The 26,141-nt window shown below is 43.3% G+C and overlaps 1 protein-coding gene across 5 annotated transcripts; it reads left to right on the top strand.

Annotated features, from left to right (window-relative positions):
* The first annotated feature begins 811 nt into the window (after positions 1-811).
* Positions 812-10,690, top strand: LOC140185315 (probable G-protein coupled receptor 139). 5 transcript variants are annotated; one of them, XM_072238708.1, is made up of 3 exons: positions 812-1,358; positions 5,047-5,217; positions 6,235-10,690. In XM_072238708.1, the coding sequence occupies exons 1-3, from the start codon at positions 1,241-1,243 to the stop codon at positions 7,149-7,151; spliced, it is 1,206 nt and encodes a 401-aa protein (XP_072094809.1). In that variant the 5' UTR covers positions 812-1,240; the 3' UTR covers positions 7,152-10,690. The 5 variants fall into 5 exon arrangements, 4 of the variants coding, with proteins under 4 accessions (XP_072094809.1, XP_072094810.1, XP_072094811.1 ...); XM_072238710.1 differs by having other exon boundaries at positions 819-1,358; positions 5,000-5,217; XM_072238711.1 differs by lacking the exon at positions 812-1,358 and adding an exon at positions 1,367-2,969.
* The last annotated feature ends 15,451 nt before the right edge of the window (positions 10,691-26,141 follow it).

The following is a 26,141-nucleotide window of genomic DNA, read 5'->3' as shown; positions in this document are numbered from 1 at the left end:
TGAACAGAAGGGTCTGTTGAAGGACAAGTACAGCAAGTAGAGCAGGTTGATAAAGTGTTCCCAGTCAGAGAGCAGACTGTGACGTCAGTGGATATATGCCGGTATCATAGTTCTCTCAGTAACGGTACTTCACCGCTGAACAAAAATTAAGTGTGTGATGTTTATAACGGATACAGTGAATTGTACTGATCAGACATCTCGTCCTACTGAGGAAATTAAAATTATTGTGAAAGTTGCAGAAAGATATCCTGGTGTAACTGGTGTTATGTGGGATGCTGTAATTGAAGTTCTGATGGATGGGGTATCTGCATCCAGTCTACTTGTGAAAGTACATAATGGTATTAAAATATTGTAGTGGGGGCTGGCTGGTGACGCAACGACATCGGCGCCCGACCCGGGTACCCCTCCGTTCCCGGGTCCGAAACTAGTTGTGTCCGCACCCGAGTACGCTTTCCATCCGTGCCGGTTTGACTGTCGAGATCGCAGCTCGACCTCGTAAAACAAAAAAGGAAACTACTGCGAAAATATCTCTGTGAGGAGTGGCGCGCCACACAGGCTCCCTCTCGCTCAGCGCCTTGTAAAAGCCATGAAAAAGACATCATCACGGACGCACGCAAGGACACGCAGACGCACGCGCACAGACGTGCACGCTCGCAGACTCACAAACCCGCACGCACGCAGCCACACGCCAAAAAAAAACTTGCAGTGGAACGCGAGAACTCTGATTTAAAATGTCAAGTCTTTAAGAAGTTTATTTCTGATTTGTTCGTCAAACTCTCCCGATGATCAACTGCAGGATATCGTGGACTCGATCTGAAACATCCCGGACCCTGGCACCTGGGAGGCAAACTACCATCCGAGTTTCATTCCTGCGTACACAGAATTGCCTGTCTAACCCCTAACTATAGAGTCTGCTATCACTGCTGCCTCTCTCTTCTTTTCCCTACCCTTCCGAGCCACAGGGCCGGACTCTGTGCCAGAGACACGGCCACTGTTCCTTCCCGCAGGTAGGCTGCACCCCCCCCCCCAATAACACTGAAGTAGGAGTATTTATTGTCAAGGGGTACAGCCCCAGGGGTACTCTCTAGCACCTGACTCTTCCCCCTCCTTCTCCTGACTGTTACCAACTTGTCAGTCTCCCGTGGCCCCGGTGTGACCACCTGCCCATAACTCCGTTCTATCACCTCCTCGCTCTCCCTGACCAGACGAGCAATTCTGTGGACACAGGAATGAAACTCGGATGGTACTTTGCCCTCCAGGTGCCAGGGTCCGGGATGTTTCAGATCGAGTCCACGATATCCTGCGGTGGGAGGGAGAACAGCCAGAGGTCGTGGTACATATTGGAACCGATGACAAAGGTAGGAAAAGGGAAGAGGTCCTGAAAAAAGACCACAGGGAGTTAGGAAGGAAGTTGAGAAGCAGGACCGCAAAGGTACTAGTCTCTGGATTACTGCCTGTGCTACGTGTCAGTGAGTATAGGAATAGAATGAGCTGGAGGATAAATGCGTGGCTGAGGGATTGGAGCAGGGGGCAGGGATTCAGATTTCTCAATCATTGGGACCTATTTTGGGGTAGATGTGACCTGTACAAAAAGGACGGGTTGCACTTGAATCCGAGGGGGGCCAATATATTGGCGGAGAGGTTTGTTAAGGCTACTGGGGAGAGTTTAAACTAGAGTTGTTGGGGGGTGGGAACCGAACTGAGGAGTCTGGGGAAGAGGCAGTTGGCTCACAAATAGAGATAGCTTGTAGACAGTGCGAGAGGGAGGATAGGCAGGTGATAGAGAAGGGACGCGCTGAGACGAACGGTTTGAGATGTGTCTATTTTAATGCAAACTGTATTGTGAACAAAGCGGGTGAGCTCAGGGCGTGGATCTGTATTTGGAGCTATGATGTGTTGGTCATTACAAAGACTTGGATGGCTCAGGGACAGGAATGGTTACTTCAAGTGCCGTGTTTTGGATGTTTCAGAAAGGACAGGGAGGGAGGCAAAGGAGGTGGGGCGTTGCACTGTTGATGAGAGATTGTGCCACGGCTGCAGGAAAAGTAGACATCATGGAGAGATTGTCGACGGAGTCTCTATGGGTGAATGTTAGGAACAGGAACGGGTCAATAACTTTATTGGGTGTGTTTGTAGGCCGCCCAATAGTAACAGGGATATCAAGGAGCACATAGGGAAACAAATACTGGAAAGGTCTAACAATAACATAGTTGTCGTGATGGAAGATTTTAATTTCCCAAATATCGACTGGCATCTCCATAGAGCAAGGGGTTTAGATTGGATGGCGTTTGTCAGGTGTGTTCAGGAAGGTTTCTTGCCACAATATGTAGATAAGCCTACAAGAAGAAAGACTGTATTCGATTTGGTATTGGAAAATAAACCTGTCAAGTGTCAGATCTCTAAGTGGGAGAGCAGTTTGGAGATAGTGATCATAATTCTATCTCCTTTGCAATAGCATTGGAGGGATATAGGAACAGACAAGTTAGTAAAGGGTTTAATTGGAGTAGGGGGAAATATGAGGCTACCAGGCAGGAAATTGGAAGCTTCAATTGGGAACAGATGTTCTCAGGGAAATGTGAGGAAGAAATCTTGCAAATGTTTAGGGGATGTTTGTGTGGAAGTCTGCATAGGTACGTTCCAATGAAACGGGGTAGTTATGGCAGTGTACAGGAACGGTGGTGCACCAAAGCTGTAATAAATCTAGTCAAGAGGAAGAGAAAAGCTAACTAATGTTTCAAAGAGCTGGGTAATGTTAGAGATCTAGATGATTATAAGGCTAACAGGGAGGAGCTTAAAAAGGAAATTCGGAGAGCCAGAAGGGGCCATGAGAAGGCCTTAACAGGCAGGTTTAAGAAAAAGCCCGAGGCATTCTGCAAGTATGTGAGGAGCAAGAGGATGAGAAGTGAAAGAACAGGACTATCAAGTGTGACAGTGGGAAAGTGTGTGTGGAACCGTACGAAATAGCAGAGGTACTTAATGAGTACTTTACTTCAGTATTCACTGTGGAAAATGATCTCAGCGATTGTAGTGATCACTTGCAGCAGACTGAAAAGCTTGAGCATGTACGCATTAAAAAAGAGAATGTGCTGGAGGTTTTGGAAAACATCATGTTGGATAAGTCGCCGGGACCGGATCGGATGTACCCCTGGCTACTGTGGGGGGCGAGGGAGGAGATTGCTGAGCCTCTGGCGATGATCTTTGAATCATCAATGTGGACGGGAGAGGTTCCAGAGACAACACACATAAAAGTTGCTGGTGAACGCAGCAGGCCAGGCAGCATCTCTTGGAAGAGGTGCAGTCGACGTTTCAGACCGAGACCCTTCGTCAGAGGTTCCAGAGGATTGGAGGGTTGCGGATGTTGTTCCTTAATTCAAGAAGGGGAGTAGAAATAGCCCAGGAAACTGTAGACCAGTGAGTCTTACTTCAGTGGTTGGTAAGTTGACGGAGAAGATCCTGCAAGGCAGAGTATATGGACATTTGGAGAGGTATAACATGATTAGGGATAGTCAGCATGGCTTTGCATTGGGCAGGTCGTGCCTTACGAGCCTGAATGATTCTTTGGGGGGATGTGACTCTTGGCGGTGTGGAGGATCAGAGGGATCTTGTGGTTAGAGTCCACAGGACGGTCAAAGTTCTGCACAGGTTGACTCTGTGGTTAATAAGGCATACGGTGTATTGGCCTTCATTAATCGTGGAATTTACTTTAGGAGCCCAAAGGCAATGTTGCAGCTATATAGGACCCTGGTCAGACTCCACTTGGAGTACTGTGCTCAGTTCTGGTCACCTCACTACAGGAAGGATGTGGAAGCCATAGAAAGAGAGAAGAGGAGATTTACAAAGATGTTGCCTGGATTAGCGAGCAAGCCTTATGAAAACAGGTTGAGTGAACTCGGCCTTTTCTCCTTGGAACGACGGAGCATGAGAGGTGACCTGAAACAGGTGTACAAGATGATGAGAGGCATTGATCGTGTGGATAGTCAGAGACTTTTACCCAGGGCTGAAATGGTTGCCACAAGAGGACAGAGGTTTAAGGTTCTAAGGAGCAGGTACAGAGGAGACGTCAGTGATAAGTTTTTTTTTACACAGAGAGCTGTCAGTGCGTGGAATGGACTGCCTGTGGCGGTGCTGGATGCGAATACGATAGGGTCGTTTTAAGAGACTTTTAGATAGGTTCCTGGAGCTTAAAGAAACAGAGGGCTGTGGGTAACCGTAGTAATTTCTAAGGTAGGGGCATGCTCGGCACAACTTTGTGAACCGAAGGACCTGTATTGTGCTGTAGGTTTTCTATGTTTCTATGTTTCTAAGTTTCTAAAAAAAAGAGCACAGTACAGTGAACAATGTATGAAAATAACACATCGGCAAGAAATGGCGCAGAGTGTCAGTGGAGAGAGGGGAAATGGATCGGTATGGTAGTGGGGAAAATCCAAGCACTTGCTCTTAAAGAATGCAGTCCTATGCCTGAAAAATTTTGGTATTGTATCTATCTATTTTTCAAGGTACTTTTACGAAATTAACCCCTGACATTAGTCTCCGATGATCTCCTTCTTCCATATTAGTTTAGTTGTGGAGTTTGTCTTCAGGATACATAACTAATCTAATCGTTTATGAAGTTATTTCTCATCGAAATTGGCCATTATTATGACAGCAAATCAATCTGAAAGCAAAAAAAAATAAAGAGGTCTGAACATTCCTCTTGCGGGAAATAAAACTAAATGTAATTTCTTCACCCCAGGATCTCAATGCGCTTCGCCTATTGTTGCAATTGATAATTATTTGACAGTGATAGTACACGATGTAAACATATTGAGAATAAGGATTATTTTATTTGAAACGCACGAACTCTGTGTCATAGACGGAGAATGTTCAATGTTCTCGTTAGAAGGTGTGAATGAACAAAATTAAACGTCATTGTTATTTTGTGATTCTCCCGAGGGAGCGATCTTCATTTCACGATTACACAATTCATATAAATGGAAACAAACCTCAATTGTTTGTTTAGTGGACTGTCTCTGATGTGGCTAACCACGTGGTATGATTAATTGTCAGAGAGCACTTTCCTCTCCTGTATAAGAGTTTGCAAAGCAAACAATCACCAGTGGATATTGGCAGTTGGACTATTTTCAACTGATCACCAATTTACACAGAAAATGGGATATCCAGCAATTTACTACATCGCAAGTATCTACTATCCTGTACTAGCAGCGATTGGTATCCCTGGTAAGTTAACTGGAGTTGTCTCCTACTATATGTGTGTGCTTTGCCCTTGTGAAATTTGTTACAGATTGTGCCTCATCTGATGAGTGTTTTAATCTTGTTCAGGTTTAAATATATATTTTATTTTATTCTTTCTTTTTCTACAGAATTGTTACTCGTTTCTCATGCCCGATGACTTTGTCAATATTAACATTAATATTGTTCTAGCGTTTTACCTTACTCGAACTTCCAACTTTACCAGCACGCATTGTTCTAAATTTGATTGTCTATCAAAATAGAAACTGAAACGTTCACTAAAATGAATATAAATCTTCAGCTTCGTTGCCGCCCTCTTTGCAAACTTCCCGCTTTTTCTGCCATAACCATTTTTTTTCCTTTCCGTCTTAATGTAACGAGAAAGATCATTCTTTTTCTATTTATTTATCGAAATGTCTTTGATATAGCCACAAACACCTGAAATACTCTTTCATTTTACCGTGTCCTCCTTCTTTCGCCGGGTTTAATTTAGATAGGACTTATTTTAATTCTTACTTTCATCATGCAGCATGAGGGAGCACAAATCTTTGTGATATCTTGGTCGCAATGTACAAGAGTCAAGTTTATTTGCCACCTGCACATTAAATCATGCATTTTGCTCTGCTGCAACTCCACTCCAAAATGTTATTTCAGAAGAAACAGTCTCTCTGAGTCAATTTTATTCCTGCATTATAAAATACCTTTAGCACTCTCAGCTGTCCGGATGAGTGGGTGGAATAGCCACCCATTGAAACCCCACTGTCAACTAGAAAGTTGCGCCTCAACTGTTTCTCGGACCCGTCATTATTATCCATTCGAAGGACAGTGACGGAGCTGGAACAAACAACATTTCCAATTTTTGGAAGTGAAGCCCGCCTGACCCGTCAAATGATCAGATGTCTGACTTTCACTCATTCCGATTCAACACATTTCTATGTATGTATATCAAGTAAAAATGATCAGGGTGTGTGCGCGTCAAACTAACTCTTCTTTGCTTCCTTGCAGTTAATTTAGTGGCGATTGTGATCCTGTCTCTGGGAAACTGCGGACTCTCTAAATGCATCTCCCGTTACCTGGTGGGAATGGCAGCAGCTGATTTAATGAGTGTTATTTTTGCTGTTGTACTCTGTGAGATCAATAATATTTATATTTATGCTCTTCCTTTGCTCGTTACACCGATTTGCGCCGTGACACTTACCCTGAATGTCGCAACCATGGACTGTCCTGTTTGGCTCACGGTGACTTTCACGTTCGATCGCTGTCTTGCAATCTGCAGTCAAAAGCTGCGGGAACGATACTGCACCGAGAGGACAGCGACTATTATGATAGTAATCGTGGGTTTAGGAAGTTGTGCAAAGGATGTTCCATTGTACTTTGCGGTAGAACCTCTCTTTATCACTGATAATATACCCTGGCGATGCATTTTCGGAAAAGATTACTTTATTTTACCAGCGTGGAAAGCTTACCAGTTGTTTAGCATTCTCACTACACCATTATTGCCCATTGGTTTAATTCTGCTTTTTAATGCTTTAACAGTCAGTCATATCATCGCGGCAAACAGAGTTCGCCGGGCGCTCAGGAACAGCAGAGAGAAAAAGAATGATCCAGAGGTGGAGAACCGGAGAAAGTCAATAATTTTGTTGTTCGCTCTGTCAGCCAATTTCATATTCTTGTGGATCCCCTATATTGTATACGGTATGATCTGGCAAGTTCAGAATTACTCTTACACTGACAGATATTTGAATACCCCGCCTTACATCGTGCAGCAGTTTGGGATCATGTTACAATATCTCTGTACCTGCACCAACACGTGTATCTACACTCTGTCACAGAGGAAATTCAGGGAGGAGCTGAAGAGAGGAGTGAAACGTCTGGTTAAATTATGTGATCGACTCTGTAGCTACAATGCTGTGCGATTGTAAGCTTTAATGGAGTTCAAATGCATTTCTTTGTCTTTTATGAGTCTGGTAAATGTGTCTATATTCCAGCAGGCAGGTGAGCGAATGTTAGTAGTTTGCAGGTTCCTGCAAAGTCAGTAAAATTACTTCAATTATACGGGGCAAGAAACAACCAATGGGCTCTCCAAGGATCTCCGACCCTCTTTGCCCGTTGCCTCACAAAGCTGACTATCGTAACGATTCAGGTGTTCACCCTGACAACCCTCTGCTGAACCCTCACCAGCATGTTTATTTGTCCACCACTGACGTCCGCACCCCCATTTCCCCTTCTGTCAGTCGGTATTCCAGACTGATTACGGCGCGTGTCCTACTGTCATACAGTGATGTCCTCTGAATATACACTGTAGTTTGGACAGAGACTGGAGGCGATAGAGTATAGTGGTGACAGGGACTGCGTACAGTACAGAGTAGAAGTGAAAGAGGCTGGAGATTATGCTATATGGGGGTGAGTGTGTTATCAGACGATAGAGTATAAGGGTGACAGAGACTAGGCACTATACACTATAGAGGTGACAGAGACTGGAGACTATAGACTATGGGGTGACAAAGACTGGAGACTATAGACTATAGAGCTGAGAGAGACTGGAGACTACAGACTATGGGGTCCCTCTGCAGGCTGTGAAAACCTTCCTCACTGTCTAGTACACCTCCAATCTTTGTATCATCAGCAAACTTGCTGATCCAATTTAGCACATTATCATCCAGATCATTGATATAGATGACAAATAACAATGGACCCAGCACTGATCCCTGTGGCACACCACTAGTCACAGGCCTCCACTAGTCTCTCCTTTGTCAATTAATAACGATATACAATTTTAAATTGAATCAAAGAATGGCCTGCGCAAATCGAAGAAGAATGAACCAACTTCCAAATTCGCAACCAATCCTCTGCTATCAAGGTCATGTTAAGATCTGTGTCCCAAGCTTGCTTAATCTTAAATAGAGAATAATTATCCTGTTGGAATAGTAAATTATAAATTTTCCCTATAAAACCTTTCACTAAAGGGTTGAATTTAAAAATACTGTAAACAGATCATAATCTTGTATATATGGAAAATTACTTAAATACTCTTATAAAAACATGTCTTACCTGAAGATATAGCAAAAAGTTTGAGTATGAAAGAGAGTATGTAGTTACTATTTTCTCAAAGCACATCAATCGGTCTTCCTGAAGCAAATCCATAAAGGAATAAATTCCTTTATTCCTCCAATGAGAAAACGTAGGATCACTAAGTGAAGGTTTAAATAAATAGTTTCGATAAATTAATACTAAATAGTCATAGTCCTAGTCATACTTTATTGATTCCGGGGAAAATTGGTTTTCGTTACAGTTGCACGATAAATCATTAAATAGCATGCAACTTGGACAGTATCCTCTTTTCAGACACCACCGTCAGAGAGTCCACTTCCATCCCCACAACATTACTGGCCTTACGAATGAGTTTGTTGATTCTGTTGGTGTCTGATACCCTCAGTCTGCTGCCCCAGCACACAACAGCAAACATGATCGCACTGGCTACCACAGACTCGTAGAACATTCTCAGCTTCGTCCGGCAGATATTAAAGGACTACACTCTCCTCAGGAAATAGAGACAGCTCTGACCATTCTTGTAGACAGCCTCAGTGTTCTTTGACCAGTCCAAGTTCAAAGTTGACCAGTTCAAACTAAGAAGGTTAATTTGTTTAAGATTAAAAAACTTACGAAACTGGTACCAAATTCGTAATGACTGCTTAATCATAGGATTAATATTTAAAATAGAAATTTTGACTAGTTGTACAGGTAAAGAAGCTCCTAATTACGAACTTAAGTAAAATTGTTTCACAGCTTCCAATTCCAAGTCAACTCGTGGTGGGCGTTCATTTCTATTGGTCCAATACAACCAAGAACACGCATAGCGTATATTAACCGCCCAATAATACATTCTTAAATTAGGCAAAGGAAGACCTCCATCCTTTCTAATTTTTGAAAATGACATTTTCCAATTCTTGGTCTTTTATTATTCCAAACAAAAGATGAAATAATAGAGTCAACCTGCTAAAAAAAAACTTCTTAGTTAAAAAAATAGGAATATTTTGAAATACATACAAAAATTTTGGTATGATCATCATTTTTACTGCATGAATTTGACCAACTAACGAAAGTGTAAGAGGCTTCCATCAAGAAAATAATTGCTGCATAAAATACACTAAAGGAACTAAATTAGCTCTATAAAGGTCTCCATTATTTTTAGTGATGATAATCCCTAAATATTTAAAAGAATCCGTAACTTTAAAAGGAATATCAACATATATAAAAGCAGAATCATTTACAGGAAATAATTCACTTTTATGCAGGTTTAATTTATATCCCGAAATCTTTCCAAATTCATGTAATAATTTCAAATAAACTAGGAATAGATTCTTCAGGATTGGAAATATAAGCTAAGAGATAATCAGCATAAAGGGAAAACTTTTGAATAATCCCATATCTCGAAGTTCCTTGGATATCTTTAGCTTCACGAAGTACAATAGCCAAAGGTTCCAGCACCAAATTAAATAACAAAGGATTTAACGGACATCCTCGTCTCGTACCCCGTGAAAGTTGAAAAAAGGGGGATCTACAGTTATTAGTAATTGCAGTGGCAATAGGGTTTTTATATATCATTCTAATCCACTTATTAAAATTTATACCAAAGCTAAATTTCTCTAAAACGTTAAATAAATATGTCCATTCAACTCTGTCAAATGTCTTTTCAGCATCAAGAGAAACAACACATTGGGGAGTTTTGGAGGGGATGAGTATATAACATTTAACAGTCTCCGAGTATTAGAAAAAGAATAACGGCCTTTTATAAAACGTGTTTGGTCCTGAGAAATAATTTTAGCTAGTATATTCTCCATCCGATTAGTCATTATTTTTGAAAGAATTTTGGCATCCACATTTAATAATGAGATAGGTCTACATGAAGCACAATCCGTAGGGTCTTTATCTTTCTTAAGAATTAAAGAAATAGAAGCTTCATAAAATGTAGAAGGTAACTCTCCTAACAAAAAAGAATCTTTAAACATTTCCAAGGAGTAAGCAAATTTTCATTTTTTTTTCTAAAATCCTACTGAAAAACCATCTAGTCCAGGAGCTTTACCAGATTGCATTGAAAAAATAGCTTTCTGAATTTTTCTTTCAATAGAAGGAGTATCAAGAATTTGTTGATCTTCAGCAGACATTCTAGGAAAATCAATCTTTTGTAGAAAGGCATTCATTTTAGAAGGATCAGCTGGAAACAGAGAATTATAATGTTCACTGTAATAGTCTTGAAAAAATCTATTAATATCTTCATAGTTACAAGCTAAACTGCCAATTTCCTTACGAATTTTTAAAATTTGTCTTTTAGCTCTAACAGCTTTTAGTCGGGATGCTAGTAGCTTATTACTTTTATCTTCAAACACATAAAATTCACTTTTTAATTTAAGCAAATTTCTTTCAATAGGATAAGTTAATAATAAATTATATTGTGATTGAAGTGTGTCAGTGTTGATTGTCAGCAAGGAGGAGATGTTATTTCTGATCCACACAGACTGTGGTCTTCTGGTGAGGATCCAGTTGCAGAAGGAGTTACAGAGGCCCAGGGTTTGGAGCTTGTTGATTACAATTGAGGGTCTGATTGTGTTGAACGCTGAGCTGTAATCAGCAGCCTGACATGTGTATTGCTATTGTCCTGGTGATCTAAGGCTGAGTGGAGAGCCAGCGAGATTGCATCTGCTGTAGACAGATTGTGGTGATCGGCAAATTGCAGTGGGTCCAGGTCCATGCACAGACAGGAGTTGATTTTAGTCAACACCAACCCCTCAAAGCACCTCATCAGAATAGATCTGAGCGCCATCAGCGGATACTTGTTCAGGCATCTCGCCCTGCTCTTTTTGAGTTCTGTTATGATTGTCACCGTTTGTGTGTGCGTGTGTGTGTGTGTGTGTGTGTGTGTGTGTGTGTGTGTGTGTGTGTGTGTGTGTGTGTGTGTGTGGGTGTGTTGGCGCGCGCGCACACGCACGCTGGAAACAGTGAAGCGGAAAATGTGAAGCTTCCTATTTCGATTCAGGAATGTTTCCAGAAACTGGGGTGCCCCTAAAGAGGAGTCACAGTGACAGGACGACCATACAGATCAGATCAAAATAATTCACCCAGCCAGTGGTGAACCTTCAGAGCTCACAACCCAATCCTGTGTTTGACAGAAACATTCACAAATTCAAATGTACAATTTAAAATTTACAAAGTGAGCTTATTATCAAAGTACACATATGTAACCATGTACAATCCTGATATTCGTTTTTCTCTTGGCAAACTCAGTAAATCAAAGAACTATAAACGACTGCACTTAATAGTACAGACGAAAGAAAAAGCAAACAATATGCAAAAAAACCCAACAAACTATGCAAATACAAAAGAAAAATAGATAAATAAATAAATAATAAATATTAATAACAGGAGATGAAGCGCCCTTGAAGGTGATTACAAAGGTTTCAGGTTGGTGACCCTGTCCACCTTTGATCCCCGATCAGGACTGGCTTATGGACCTCCCGTTTTCTCCTTCTAGAGTTAATAATCAGCTCCATGCTCTTTCTGACATTGAATGAGAGTTTGTTATGAGACGACAAGTTACAGGAGCATAATTAGGCCAGATGGCTCATCGAGTCTGCACCGTAATTTCAACACGGCTGATTCATTATCCCTCTCAGCCCCAATCTCCTGCCTTCTCCCTGTATCGCTTCTTGCCCTGACCAGTCAAGTATCTATCAACCTCTGCCTTAAATATTAATAATGACGACCTCCACCCCTGGCTGTAGCAAGGAATTTCACAGATTCACTAATCCCTGGTTTAAGAAATTCTTCCTCATCTCCATTCCAAAAGGACACTCCCACATCCTTTACACAGGCCTTGCAACATTGGATAATTTTCAATTAGGTCTCTCTCATTCTTCTGAATTCCAGTGAATACAGGCCCAGAGCCATCAAAAGCCCTTCATATGACAAGCCTTTCAATCCTTGAATCATTTTCTTGAACTTCATTTGAACCCTGTCCAGTTTCAACATATCCTCTCTAAGATAATGGGCTCAAAATGCCCACATTCCTCCAAGTGAGGCCTTACCAGTGAGTTATAAAATCTCACAATTGCATCCTTGCTTTTATATTCTAGTTCTCTTGAAATTAAATGCTGATATTGCTTTCCTCTTCATACACTCAAACTGCAAGTTGGCTTCAGGGAATCCTGTACAATTACTCCTAAATCCCTTTAATCCTCAAATGTTTGTGTCTTCTCTCCATTTGGGGAAAATATCAACCCTTTCATTTCTTCTACCAAAGTCATGACCATACATTTCCTGACATTGTATTTCATCTGTCACTTCTTTGCCCATTCTCTTAATCTATCCAAGTCCTTCTGTGGCCTCTCCGTTTCCTCAAAACTATCTGTCCCTTTACCTATCTTCGTATTGGCTGCAAACTTTGCTCAAAACAATCAACTCATCCAAATTATTGACACAACACAAATCCCTGTGGAACTTCATAGTCACCGGCAAGCAAACAGAAAAGGCTCCCTTCATTCCCACACTTTGCCTCTTGCCAATCAGCCACTGCTTTGTCGATGCTCGTCTGTTCTCTGTAATACCCCGAGCTCTTAATTTGTTAGTTAGCCGCTTCTGTGGAAACCCTGTCAAAGGTCTTCTGAAAATCCAGATACACAGCATCAACCGATTCTCCATTGTCGATCCTGCTTGTTATTTCTTCAAAGAATTCCAACAGGTTTTCCAGATCTAAGATCTTCTCTTGAGATGAAATGAGCAGCTCACTTATGCACTGGACCAGCAGTCCTCGAAATTGTTGGAGTCTGTGATCATATAAAACACATTCAGCAGAGAGAGGGAAAAAAATCACCTTTAGTTTGCCCCGAGAGGACACAGCGTCTGTACGCTTTGCTAACTTCATGATGGCTCCAGGCCTGGACTTGCAGAGTTTAGAAGAATGAAACAAATCGAAAATTGAAAGCACAGAAAACTCAGAGGCGAGCTGGAGAGGGAGATGTGAAAGTTGTTCGAGTGTGCATGTGTATGTGTCTGTGGTGCACACTTTCGTGTCTCCCTTTGTGTCTGTATGTGCCTGTGTCTGTGTGGGCATGCATGTGTTTCTGTCCCGATGTATCTCCTCTGCGTGCCGGGATGCTTGTGACGTCTGCATGTGTATTTGAGTCTGTGTGCATGTTTGTTTCTACTGATGTGTGTCAGTGTGTATGTACTGTATACAGTGGCACGCAAAAGTTCAGGCACCCCGGTCAAAATTTCTGTTACTGTGAATAGTTAAGGGGGTAGAGGATGAACTGATCTCCAGAAGTCATAAAGTTAAAACTGAAACATTCGTTTCAATATTTTAAGCAAGATTAGTGTATTATTTTTGTTTTGCACAATTTTAGAGTGAAAAAAAGGAGAGGAGCACTATGCAAAAGTTTGGGCACCCCAAGAGATTTGAGCTCTCAGATAACTTTTACCAAGGTCTTAGAACTTAATTAGCTTGTTAGGGCTATAGCTTGTTCACAGTCATGGTTGGGAAAGGCCAGGTGATGCAAATTGCAATGCTTTATAAATACCCTGACCCCTCAAACCTTGTCCCAACAATCAGCAGCCATGGGCTCCTCTGAGCAGCTGCCTAGTACTCGGAAAATTATATTAAATGATGCCCACAAAGCAGGAGAAGGCTATAAGAAGATAGCAAAGCCCTTTCAGGTAGCCGTTTCCTCAGTTGGGAATGTAATTAAGTAATGGCAGTTAACAGGAACGGTGGAGGTCAAGTTGAGATCTGGAAGACGAAGAAAAGTTTCTGAGAGAACTGCTAGTAGGATTGCTAGAAAGGCAAATCAAAGCCACCTTTTGACTGCAAAAGACCTTCAGGAAGATTTAGCAGACTCTGGAATGAAGAGTAATCAGAAGAAAACCTTTCCTGCGTCCTCACGGCAAATTTAGTGTCAGAATTTTTCAAAGCAACATCTCAACAGGCCTGATGCTTTTGCAAACAAGTCCTGTGGACTGATGAATTTAAAATAGAATTTTTTGGCCGCAATGAGCAAAAGTATGTTTGGAGAAAAAAGGGTGCAGAATTTCATGAAAAGACCTCCTCCCCGACTGTTAAGCACAGGGGTGGATCGATCATGCTTTGGGCTTGCGTCGCAGCCATGGCAGGGGGAACATTTCACTGCTAGACAGAAGAATGAATTCAATTAAATACCAGCAAATTCTGGAAGCAAACATCACACCGTCTGTAAAAAAGATGAAAGTGAAAAGAGGATGGCTTCTACAACAGGATAATGATCCTAAACACAGCTCAAAATCCACAATGGACTACGTCAAGAGGCGCAAGCTGAAGGTTTTGCCATGGCCCTCGCAGTCCCCCGGCCAAAACAGCATTGAGCATCTGGGGATCGACCTCAAAAGAGCAGTGCGTGCAAGACAGCCCAAGGGTCTCACACAACTAGAAGATTTTTGCAAGGAGGAATGGGCGAAAATCCCCCAAACGAGAATTGAAGGACTCTTAACTGGCTACGGAAATCGTTTACAAGCTGTGATACTTGCCAAAGGGGGTGTTACTGAGTATTGACCATACAGGGTGCCCAAACTTTTGGTTTGGATCCTTTTCCTTTTTTGTTATTTTAAAACTGTAAAAGATGGAAATAATAAAGATTTCTTGCTTAAAATAACAAAGAAATGTGTCATCTTTAACTTTATGCCTTTTGGAAATCAGGTCATCTTTTTCTCAATTAGCTATTCAAAGTAAGAGAAATTTTGACCGGGGTGCCCAAACTTCTGCATGCCACTGTATGTGTCTGCACATGCACGTGTGTGTGTCTCGATGTGTGTGTCTGTCTGTGTTTTGTGTGAGTCTCGTGGCCTGTGTGCACATTTATGTCAATGTGTGCCTCTCTGCGCGAGCACGTGTGGATCGGTGTGTGTGTGTGTGTGTGTGTGTGTGTGTGTGTGTGTGTGTGTCTGTGTCTGTGTGTGTGTGTGTGAGTGAGTGTGTGCGTGTGAGTGAGTGTGTGCGTGTGAGTGAGTGTGTCTGTAGGTCTGAGTGTGAGTGTGTCAGACTGTGTGTGTGTGTGTGTTTGCGTGTGTGAGTCTGTTAGTCTGAGTGTGTAAGTGTGTGTGTGTTCATGTGTGTGAGTATGTGAGTGTGAGTTTGTGAGTTTGTGTCTCATCCTGCCTTTGGATGGTTGTCTGTGTGTTTTTGTGCCTTTGCTCAAATTTGAAATAAAACTTGTTATGAAAGTACATATACGTAACCGTATGCAACCATGATATTCATTTTCTTGCGGGCATCCACAATAGAGCAGAAAAATGCAATAAAATAAAAATAAACTACACAGGAAGACCGACAGACTCATAATACTGAGACGATGAGTTGCAGAGGCCTGGAAAATGTGTCCGTACGTGTGGGACCTCCTTCCCCAAGGCAGCAGCGGGAAGAGAGCGTGGCCTGAGCGGGTGGGGGGTGTTATCATTGATGCTGCTTTCTTGTGGCAGCAGTTCTTGTCGATGTGCTCATTTTTTTTTGTTGTTGTTGTCTGGGAGGTGTCCAATACTTCCTGTAGATTTTTCCGTTCATGGGAACTGGTTTCTGTCCCGGGCTGTGATGCAACCAGTCAGGATACTGTCTATCATGCATTTATCAAAGTTTGTCAGAGTTTTAGACGATAAGCTGAATTTGTGAAAACTTCTAAAGCAGTAGCAGTGCTGTGCCTCCTCTGTGACAGGACGTACGTGTCAGCTCTCTGAACTGGCAGCGCCAAAGCATTTAAAGCCATCAGCCCTGTGGAAAAATATTTGAAATATGAAATCAAAAGAGCTGTGTGCTGTTAAAGCGTTGTGGCCTTGTGGATTTTTCCCAGATAGAAACACAAGCTGATTTCCCTGTAACTCAGAGGGAGGAGAATGGAGAGAAGGGGAGGGGGGCGGGCAGAGAGGGTGAAAAGAGCTGTGTGTTGTTAAAGCTTTGGGAGCTTGTGGATTTTTCCCAGATAGAAACATGAGCTGATTTCCCTGTAACTCAGAGGGAGGAGAATGGAGAGAAGGTAGGGGGTGGGGGAGAGAGGGTTAAAGGAGTTGTGTGCTGTTAAAGTTTGTGACTTCGTCGATAGCCTGTATTTATCCAATTCAGTTGCAAGTCTGCAGAACTAAGATCATTGTACTGACTACAACCCTTCAGTAGAGCGATAATACAGCTGTACAAATGAGATAAGTGTAGACGGTTGGGAAAGAACGTTCTGAACTAACTCCTCTGTTCTAGAAACATAGAAACATAGAAATTAGGTGCAGGAGTGAGCCATTCGGCCCTTCGAGACTGCACGGCCATTCTGTATGATCATGGCTGACCATCCAACTCAGAACCCTGTACCTGCCTTCTCTCAATACCCCCTGATCCCTTTAGACACAAGACCATATCTAACTCCCTCTTAAATATAGCCAATGAACTGGCCTCAACTGATTCCTGTGGCAGAGAATTCCACAGATTCACCACTCTCTGTGTAAAGACGTTTTTACTAATCTCGGTCCTAAAAGGCTTCCCCTTTATCCTCAAACTGTGACACCTCGTTCTCGACTTCCCCAACATTAGGAACAATCTTCCTGCATATATCCTGTCCAATCCCTTTAGGATTTTATACGTTTCAATAAGATCCCCTCTCAATCTTCTAAATTCCAACGAGTATGAGCCTAGACTCATTATATGAAAGTCTTGCCATCACAGGAATCAATCTGGTGAACCTTCTTTGTACTCCCTCTATGCCAAGAATGTCTTTCCTCAGATTAGGGGACGAAAACTGCACACAATACTCCAGGTGTGGTCTCACCAAGGCCTTGTACAACTGCAGTAGTACCTCCCTGCTCCTGTACTCGAACCCTCTTGCTATGAATGCCAGCATACCATTTTCCCTTTTCACCGCCTGCTGTACCTGCATGCCCACTTTCAATGACTGGTGTATAATGACACCCAGGTCTCGTTGCACCTCCCCTTTCCCTAATCGGCCACGATTCAGATAACAATCTATTTTCCTGTTCTTGCCACCAAAGTGGATAACCTCACATTTATCCACATTACATTGCATCTGCCATGCATTTGCCCACTCACCCAACCTATCCAAGTCACCCTGCATCCTCTTAGCATCCTCCTCACGGCTAACACTGCCGCCCAGCTTCGTGTCATCAGCAAACTTGGAGATGCTGCATTTAATTCCCTCGTCTAAGTTATTAATATATATTGTAAACAACTGAGGTCCCAGCACTGAGCCTTGCGGTACCCCACTAGTCACTGCCTGCCATTCTGAAAAGGTCCCGTTTATTCCCACTCTTTGCTTCCTGTCTGCCAACCAATTCTCAATCCACATCAATACCTTACCCCCAATACCGTGTGCTTTAAGTTTGCACACTAATCTCCTGTGTGGGACCTTGTCAAAAGCCTTTTGAAAATCCAAATATACCACATCCACTGGTTCTCCCCTATCCACTCTACTAGTTACATCCTCAAAACATACTATGAGATTCGTCACACATGATTTTCCTTTCACAAATCCATGCTGACTTTGTCCGATGATTTCACCACTTTCCAAATGTGCTGTTATCACATCTTTGATAACTGACTCCAGCAGTTTCCCCACCAGCGATGTTAAGCTAACCGATCTATAATTCCCCGGTTTCTCTATCCTCCTTTTTTTAAAAAGCGGGGTTACATTTGCCACCCTCCAATCCTCAGGAACTAGTCCAGAATCTAAAGAGTTTTGAAAAATAATCACTAATGCATCCACTATTTCTTGTGCTACTTCCTTAAGCACTCTGAGATGCAGAGCAACTGGCCCTGGGGATTTATCTGCATTTAATCCCTTCAATTTACCTAACACCACTTCCCTACTAACATGTATTTCCCTCAGTTCCTCCATCTCACTAGACTGTCCCCTACAATTTCCGGAAGATTATTTATGTTCTCCTTAGTGAATACAGAACCAAAGTAATTATTCAATTGGTCTGCCATGTCCTTGTTCCCCATAATCAATTCAACTGTTTCTGTCTGTAAGGGACCTACATTTGTCTTTACCAGTCTTTTTTTTCTTTTCACATATCTATAAAAGCTATTATAGTCAGTTTTTATGTTCCCTGCCAGGTTTCTCTCATAATCTTTTTTCCCTTTCCTAATCAAGCCCTTTGTCCTCTTCTGCAGGACTCTGAATTTCTCCCAGTCCTCAGGTGAGAAGCGTTTTCTGGCTAATTTGTATGTTTCTTCTTTGGAATTGATAGTATCCCTAATTTCCCTTGTCAGCCACGGGTGCACTACCTTCCCTGATTTATTCTTTTGCCAAACTGGGATGGACAATTGTTGTAGTTCATCCAGGTGATCTTTAAATGCTTACCATTGCATATCTACCGTCAACCCTTTAAGTATCATTTGCCAGTCTATCTTAGCTAATTCATGTCTCATACCTTCAAATTTACCCTTCTTTAAGTTCAGAACCTTTGTTTCTGAATTAACTATATCACCCTCTATCTTAATGAAGAATTCCACCATATTATGGCCACTCTTACCCAAGGGGTCTCTCACGACAAGATTGCTAATTAATCCTTTCTCATTGCTCAATACCCAGTCTAGAATGGCCTGCTCTCTAGTTGGTTCCTCGATATGTTGGTTCAAAAAACCATCCCGCATACATTCCAAGAAATCCTCTTCCTCAGCACCCTTATCAATTTGGTTCACCTAATCTACATGTAGATTGAAATCACCCATTATAACTGCTGTTCCTTTGTTGCACACATTTCTAATTTCCTGTTTAATGCCATTCCCAACCTCACTACTACTGTTAGGTGGCCTGTACACAACTCCCACCAGCATTTTCTGCCCCTTAGTGTTACGCAGCTCTACCCATATCGATTCCACATCTTCCCGGCTAATGTCCTTCCTTTCTATTCCGTTAATCTCCTCTCTAACCAGCAACGCTGAATATCCCTGAACGTTGAGCTCCCGTCCTTGGTCACCCTGGAGCCATGTTTCTGTGATCCCAAATATATCATATTCATTAATAACAATCTGCCCTTTTAATTCATCCACCTTGTTATGAATGCATTGACACACAAAGCATTCAGGCTTGCTTTTACAACACTCTTAGCCCTTAGACAATTATGTTGTAAAGTGGCCCTTTTTGATTTTTGCCCTGGATTTGCCGGCTGCCACTTTCACTTTTCATGTTACTACTTTTTGCTTCTGCCCTCATTTTACACCCCTCTGTCTCTCTGCACTTGTTCCCACCTCCCTGTTGTGAACTAGCCTCCTCTCTCCTAGTCTCTTTAATTTGATTCCCACCCCCCAACCATTCTAGTTTAAAGTCACCTCAGTCGCCCTCGCAAATCTCCCCGCCAGGATATTGGTCCCCCTAGGATTCAAGTTCTGATAAAGTCACACACACTTGTCTGCTACTGGATCCGAACTCAAGCTGAGCTCCCTCTAACTCAGAGGGTGGAGAGTGGAGGAAGGGTGGGGGGAGAGTCGGTGGGGGGAGAGATGTAGAGAAAGATGGGTAGGGAGGGGGAAGAGAGGGTTAAAAGTGTTGTGTGTTGTTAAAGCTTTAAATTTTCTTGATGGCCGGTATTTATCCAATTCAGTTGCAAGTCTGTTAACTAAGATCATTGTGCTGGCCACAACCCCTCAGCAGAGCGATAATACAGCTGTACAGATGAGATAAGTGTGGACAGTTGGGAAAGGATGTTCTGAATTAACTCCTCTGTTCTGAGGAGTTCATACACACTTGTCTGCTACTGGAACCAAATACAAGCTGATTTCCCTCTCATTCAGAGGGTGGAGATTGGTGGGAGAGATATGGAGAGAAGGTCAGGGTGGCAGACAGAGAAGGGAAGTGAGGGGGAAGAGAGGGTTAAAAGAATTGTGTGCTGTTAAAGCTTTGTGACTTGACAGCCTGTATTTATCCAATTCAGTTGCAAGTCTGCAGTACTAAGATTATTGTGCTGACCACAGCCCCTCAGCAGAGCGATAATACAGCTGTACAGATGAGATAAGTGTGGACGGTTGGGAAAGAACGTTCTGAACTAACTCCTCTGTTCTGATATGGACACATACACTTGTCTGTTGGAACCAAACACAAGCTGATTTTCCTCAAACTCAGCGTTCCACAAATGTGGACTCTCTATGATCTCATGGTAAAATAAATGATTTTCCACAATGACTGTGGGCAGAGGTTAAAACACCTGCGACATATTCATTGGAATTCAGAAGAATGAGACGAGGTCTTATGGAAGCATATAAAATTATGAAAGGGATAGATAAGATTTAGGCAGGAAAGTTGCTTCCACTGGTAGGTGAGACTGGAACTTCCGGACATAGCCTCAAGATTCCGAGGAGTAGATTTAGGACGAAGATGAGATGGAACTGCTTTTCCTGGAGTGGTGAATTTGTAGAATTCTCTGCAAAATGAAGCAATAGAGGCAACCTCAGTAAATATATTTATGACAAGGGTGGTTAGATTTTGCATCGTATGGAAATTAAGGGTTATGGAGAAAAGACAGGTAGGTGAAGGTGAGTCCTTGGCCATATCAGCCATGATCATATTGAGTGGTGCAGTAGGCTCCTTGGGCCAGATGGCCGACCCCTGCTCCTATTTCTTATCTTCGTATGTTCTTATATACCCACCTACAGAGTCTAAGACAGCCCGAGTCCAGCCCGGATCCAGGATTCTGGATGAAGTTTTAATGTTAGCAAACGACAGAATCAAAGAGCTCGAACCCCAGCATGACATGTAGCAGAAAGTGCTTTTGAACTCCATCGACGAAGAGATGGAGATTGGACACGAACCATTAATGACATTAATAATGTTACCATGGAAACGTGGTTAAAGGGACTGTGTAAGGCTGCCACTGATGGGACAGCACGTCAGCATAGTGATTTTGTAAATGTCACCAGGTGCAGACAGACAGCGGGATACACTATAACTGACTTTATTTTCCGTTTCCAGGACATATGGGAGTCTTCTGCTGGAATAGACTTGCAGGACAGCTCCGCTGTCGAGGTACAGACAGTCTTGAACTGCGCAGCGACGCTGATTATCTACGACACCTTCTCCTGACATGTAAACCTCTGATGTATTTACATTCTACCACCCTGTATACTGAACTATTTCAGCTGATTTATTATCAACTGGTCCTTTCCGAACATAGAACAGAAACTCTTTCTTTAACTGGACACATCTATTAACTACGGTCCAGAGGGTGTATCAGCAGAGATGTAATTGAGTGAAGAACAGAAAGAAGAATTTGAAATACTAAACACAACCCCTCGTGTCACTATCCGTCAGATGGTCAGGATGTACATCTGTTCCTGTCTCCTGTCCTCCTCAGTACGGTGTCCCCACGGCTGTGTGCTGAGCCCATTGCTGTACACTCTGCTCACACATGACTCCACAGTCAAACACCTGAGTAATCACATCGTCAGGGTCACCTATGACACCACACTTGAGGGGCTCATCGCCAACAACTGTGAGATGGCCGACAGAGAGGAGGTGGAAGAGCGCTGAGCCTGATGCCTCTTCTTCAATGTCAACAGGATAAAGGAGATGGTTATTGACTTTGGGAGGACTCGCACCTCTCACATCGCTCTTTACATCAGTGACGTGGCAGTGGAAACTGTCAGCAGTCTCAAACTCTCATGGTGCCAGAACACATCCTCCACCGTCACAGTAAACTCACCAACCCTCTGCCTTCTGAGGAGGCTGTAGAGAGCTGGGCTGTGCACTGTATATCCATACTCATTTCAATCTGCAGGTGCGCAGTGGAGAATATCCTAACTCGTTGCATCACTGCACGGTACGGAAACTGCACCACGGCTGACAGGAAGGCTCTGAACTGGCGGTCCAAACTGCCCAAAGCATCAGTGACATCAGCCTGTCCACCATCAGGGAGATGGATACAAAAAGGTGGCCTAAAGGCCGGTAACATCATGAAGGATCCCACCCACCCGACTCACGGACTGTTGCCCCAATCCCGTCATGGAGGAGGCTACATTGCATCCACACCAGAAACGCCCCAGTTACTCAAAACAGTTACTCGCCCCAAGAAGCAAAGTTATTCAACACCTCCTCCCACTAACCCACTCCTGCAACCCGCAACCACCACTACTTTATCATTTCCTGTCAGTCACCTTATGTACAGTCAGGCGTCACTTTACAGACATGCAATCAATCTGTGTATATGAGCTATCCTATGTATTTATATTTATTGTATCTTTATTATTGTTCTTTATCATTGTGTGTTTCCTTTTTTATTGCTGCATCAGATCCGGAGTAACAATTGTTTTCTTCTCCTTTACAGTTGTGTACAGAAAATGACATTAAACACAGCTGCTCTGATAAACATACCGGCAACATCATCACAGACACATGACAAAGCCGCGCTCACAACAACAGAAACACAAATCATTCACACATTTTATGAGAAGGAACACAAATAGAACAAAAACATTTCGAGCACAGTGGGCAACATATTCATAGTACAACATCGCACTCACAGTGTTCAAAACTAAAGTGTCCAGTTGCAGATAAAATGTTAAACCAGCCTTCCTGTCCGTAAAAAATGAATGCAATTGATTGTCACAAACAAGAGAAAATCTGCAGATGCTGGAAAACCGAGCAACACACAGACACAATGCTGGAGGAACTCAGCAGGCCAGGCAGTATCTATGGAAAAGAGTACATTCGACGTGTCGGGCCGAGGCCATTCGGCAGGACTTGCCTTTAGATAATCCAATAGATTTAGCACTTCTGATGTCAGCCTCACCGGCCTGTAATTACCTGGTTGAGAACAGTAGGTGGTGAATCTGTTCAATTCATTGCTACAGGTGGCTGTGTTTGCAGGTTATAGAGTGTAAATATGGAGGAGGTTGACAGGTTCTTCATTACTCAAGGCGTGTTTTGTCCCGGGAGGAGGGCAGAAGGATGGGTTCGGGAGGGCAATTGGTCAGCCACGATGAAATAAGGGAGCAGACTCGATGGGCTGAATGACCTGATTCTGTTCCAGTGTCTTGTGTTCCAAACACATATTTGCCACCCACCACTTTCCAGTTTCTACAGAGATTGTTCCCTCCATTTGTCCTTTTCCACTATTGTTCCTCCTGGCACCTATCCCTGAAACAGAGAGAAATACTACACCCGTTCATTCATCACCCTTACTCTATTCATCGCCCAAAGAGAGTCTTCCAGGTGAGGCAACACTTGTCCATTGTATCCGGTGCTCCTGATGCAGCTCCTCCACATCGGTGAGACCTGGCGTAAATTGGGGAAATTGCTCTGTCCAGAACTTCCTTTTCATCTGACAAAAGTGGAACTCCCCTGTGCCCAAACAATTTCATTCCTATCTTCATTTCCATTCCCACATATCGTTCCATGACTTCCTCTTCTGCCATCATGATGCCAACCTGCGGGTGGACGAGCAACACCTTACATTTTTTTATATAACCCCCAACCAGATGGGATGAGTATCGATTTCTCCTTCCAGTAAACTTTACCCTTCCCTCTCCCCTCATCTCCTCCCCCCCCCCCCCACCACTCTGGCTCTTACCTCCTTTTCTCATCTGCATATTAACTACTTTTCCCACTCCTCCTTCCCTTTCTCCCATGGCCCATCCTCTCCTCTCAAACCAGATGCCTTGCTCTCCAGCTCTTTATCTTCCCACTCAACGGACTTCACCAATCACTTCCTGTCTATCCTCTTTCTACTGCCCCGCCTTCCCCCTTCATTTCCCATCTTGAAAAACGGTTTCAGCTCGAAAAGTTAACTGTTGATTCATTTCCATTGACGCTGCTTCACCCGTGAGTTCCTCCAGTACATTCTATGGGCAATTGTCCCACCTAGTGGTGACCTGCCGGAATGGCAGGTCCTCTGTGGACGGGACTCTCACCTGGAGGTTTCCTGCCGCACTGACCGGTCCCTTGTTGATAACACTCCCACCTAGTGGTGTCCTGCGGGAATGGCAGGGCCTCTGTGGACGGGACTCTCACCTGGAGGTTTCCTGCCGCAATGGCCGGTCCCTTGTTGATAACACTCCCACCTTGTGGTGTCCTGCCGGAATGGCAGGTTCTCTGTGACAGCATGCTCACCTGGATGTTTTCTGCCGCAATGGCCGTTCTCTTGTTGATAACACTCCCACCTAGTGGTGTCCTGCCGCATGACCGGTCCGCAATGGACAACACGCCTACCGGGTGAGTCCTGCCACAAAGACAGGTCCGCTGTGAACAACACTCCCACCTGGCGGTGTCCAGCCGCAATGACATGTCTGCTGTGGACAACACGACAGTTAACAGACAACCGTCAACGTTTTGTAAAATGACACTTCATCAGGACCGGAAAGGACGGGGATAGATGCTAGAATGATAAATTGAGGAAAGTGGTCGAAGTTGAAGTTGGCAGTTGGTAGATGAGGCGCAAGGTTGGTGGGAGGGGATGGAATTGAAATCAGAAGCTGGGAGATGAGAGTTGGAAAAGTTCAAGAGCTGCAGAAGAACGAATCTAATAGGAGAGTAGAGTGGAATACTGACGAAAGGAAGGATTACTAGAATCAGAGAAAGGTGATGGGCAGCCAAGAAGAGAAGGGGTGGCAGGGTAACTAGTAACACACACAATATTGCTGGAGGAACTCAGCAGGCTATGCAGCATCTATGAAAGGGAGTACATAGATGGGAAACCAGTGGGACTGGTGGAATAAAGATGAGAAGTCAGGCTTGGAGGCTGTGGGAATGAGAGGGAGAAACACAAGGTAATATGTTCAACCGGAAGGAGGGTGTAGGGTGAAGTAAAGAAGACAATAGAAGAATTAAAAGAGGGTGGATCACCAGACGGAGGCGCTGCCCATCTGTCCTCTATTAGATTCCCCACTTCCAGTCCGATATCTCTTCCAGCTGTCACGTACAAGTTTGGGGTAAGGAGATACTGTCTTACGATGATGAGTAAAGTTCAGTTCAGTTCAGTCCGTGGTGTTGAGTTGAGTAGTGATGGAGAGACAGAGAGAGAGAGAGAGGGATCTGAATCTTCAGGTGAGCTGACGCCGTCGATCTTCCCTTTGTCCTCCGAAATCCTTTAATAGTCACCGACTGTGACTTCAACAATGGGGACCGGTTTTCTGTGGTCCAGCTATCAGCCAGGCAAGGGTGGACACATGGACAACTCCCCACCGGTCACTGCCTTTTCTTTTCACCGCAAGAGCCACTGATCGATCCTCCAAAAACCCGCTTTTTCTGCGGGCACAACAGAGCTCATTCAGTGTCCAAAACATGTGTCTGAGGTCTATATCATCTGACCTTCTATTTTATCTTCCCGTACTGAGCGCCAACTGTCTCTCAAATAACTCCGCCCTTCTCTGTCTGTGGAAGAATATAAGCAGGCGATGTCCTTGAAGAAAGTACAAACAACCTGTGAGCAGTCTGCGTCTCTCTGCCTCTTTCAAAAGCACATGTCGTTGTTAAATAACTCTCTCTCTCTCTTTCAAAAGCACAGTTCATAGGGGTAAACAAGCACAATTTATAGGACCCCGTCACACCCCTTTCTTCAGAGAGAGAAAAAAAATTGACAAAGGCATCTTATTTTCGTCTAAATGTACATTACAGAGTTTGAAACAATACATGTTGATCCATCAGATGACAGAGCAAAAATCTGTACAGTTTCCAACTTAACATCTGGATAAACAATCAGCTATAATATTGTCAGTACGTTCACATGCTTGTTTTTTTAAGTCACATTCTTGCAATATCAGACTCCAAATTAACAACCTTCTATTCTTATCCTTCATCTTAGTTCGAAACACCAACGGATTATAGTCCATGTAAACCACAAGCGGTCTCTGGGCAACAGGCAGATTTTGAGGTCTCTGAACATAGACCTTAAAATGTTGTAAAGCC

The sequence above is a fragment of the Mobula birostris genome, chromosome 20, assembly GCF_030028105.1.
Source record: "Mobula birostris isolate sMobBir1 chromosome 20, sMobBir1.hap1, whole genome shotgun sequence".
Taxonomy (NCBI): Eukaryota; Metazoa; Chordata; class Chondrichthyes; order Myliobatiformes; family Myliobatidae; genus Mobula; species Mobula birostris.
This window is presented reverse-complemented; position numbering and strand designations above follow the sequence as displayed.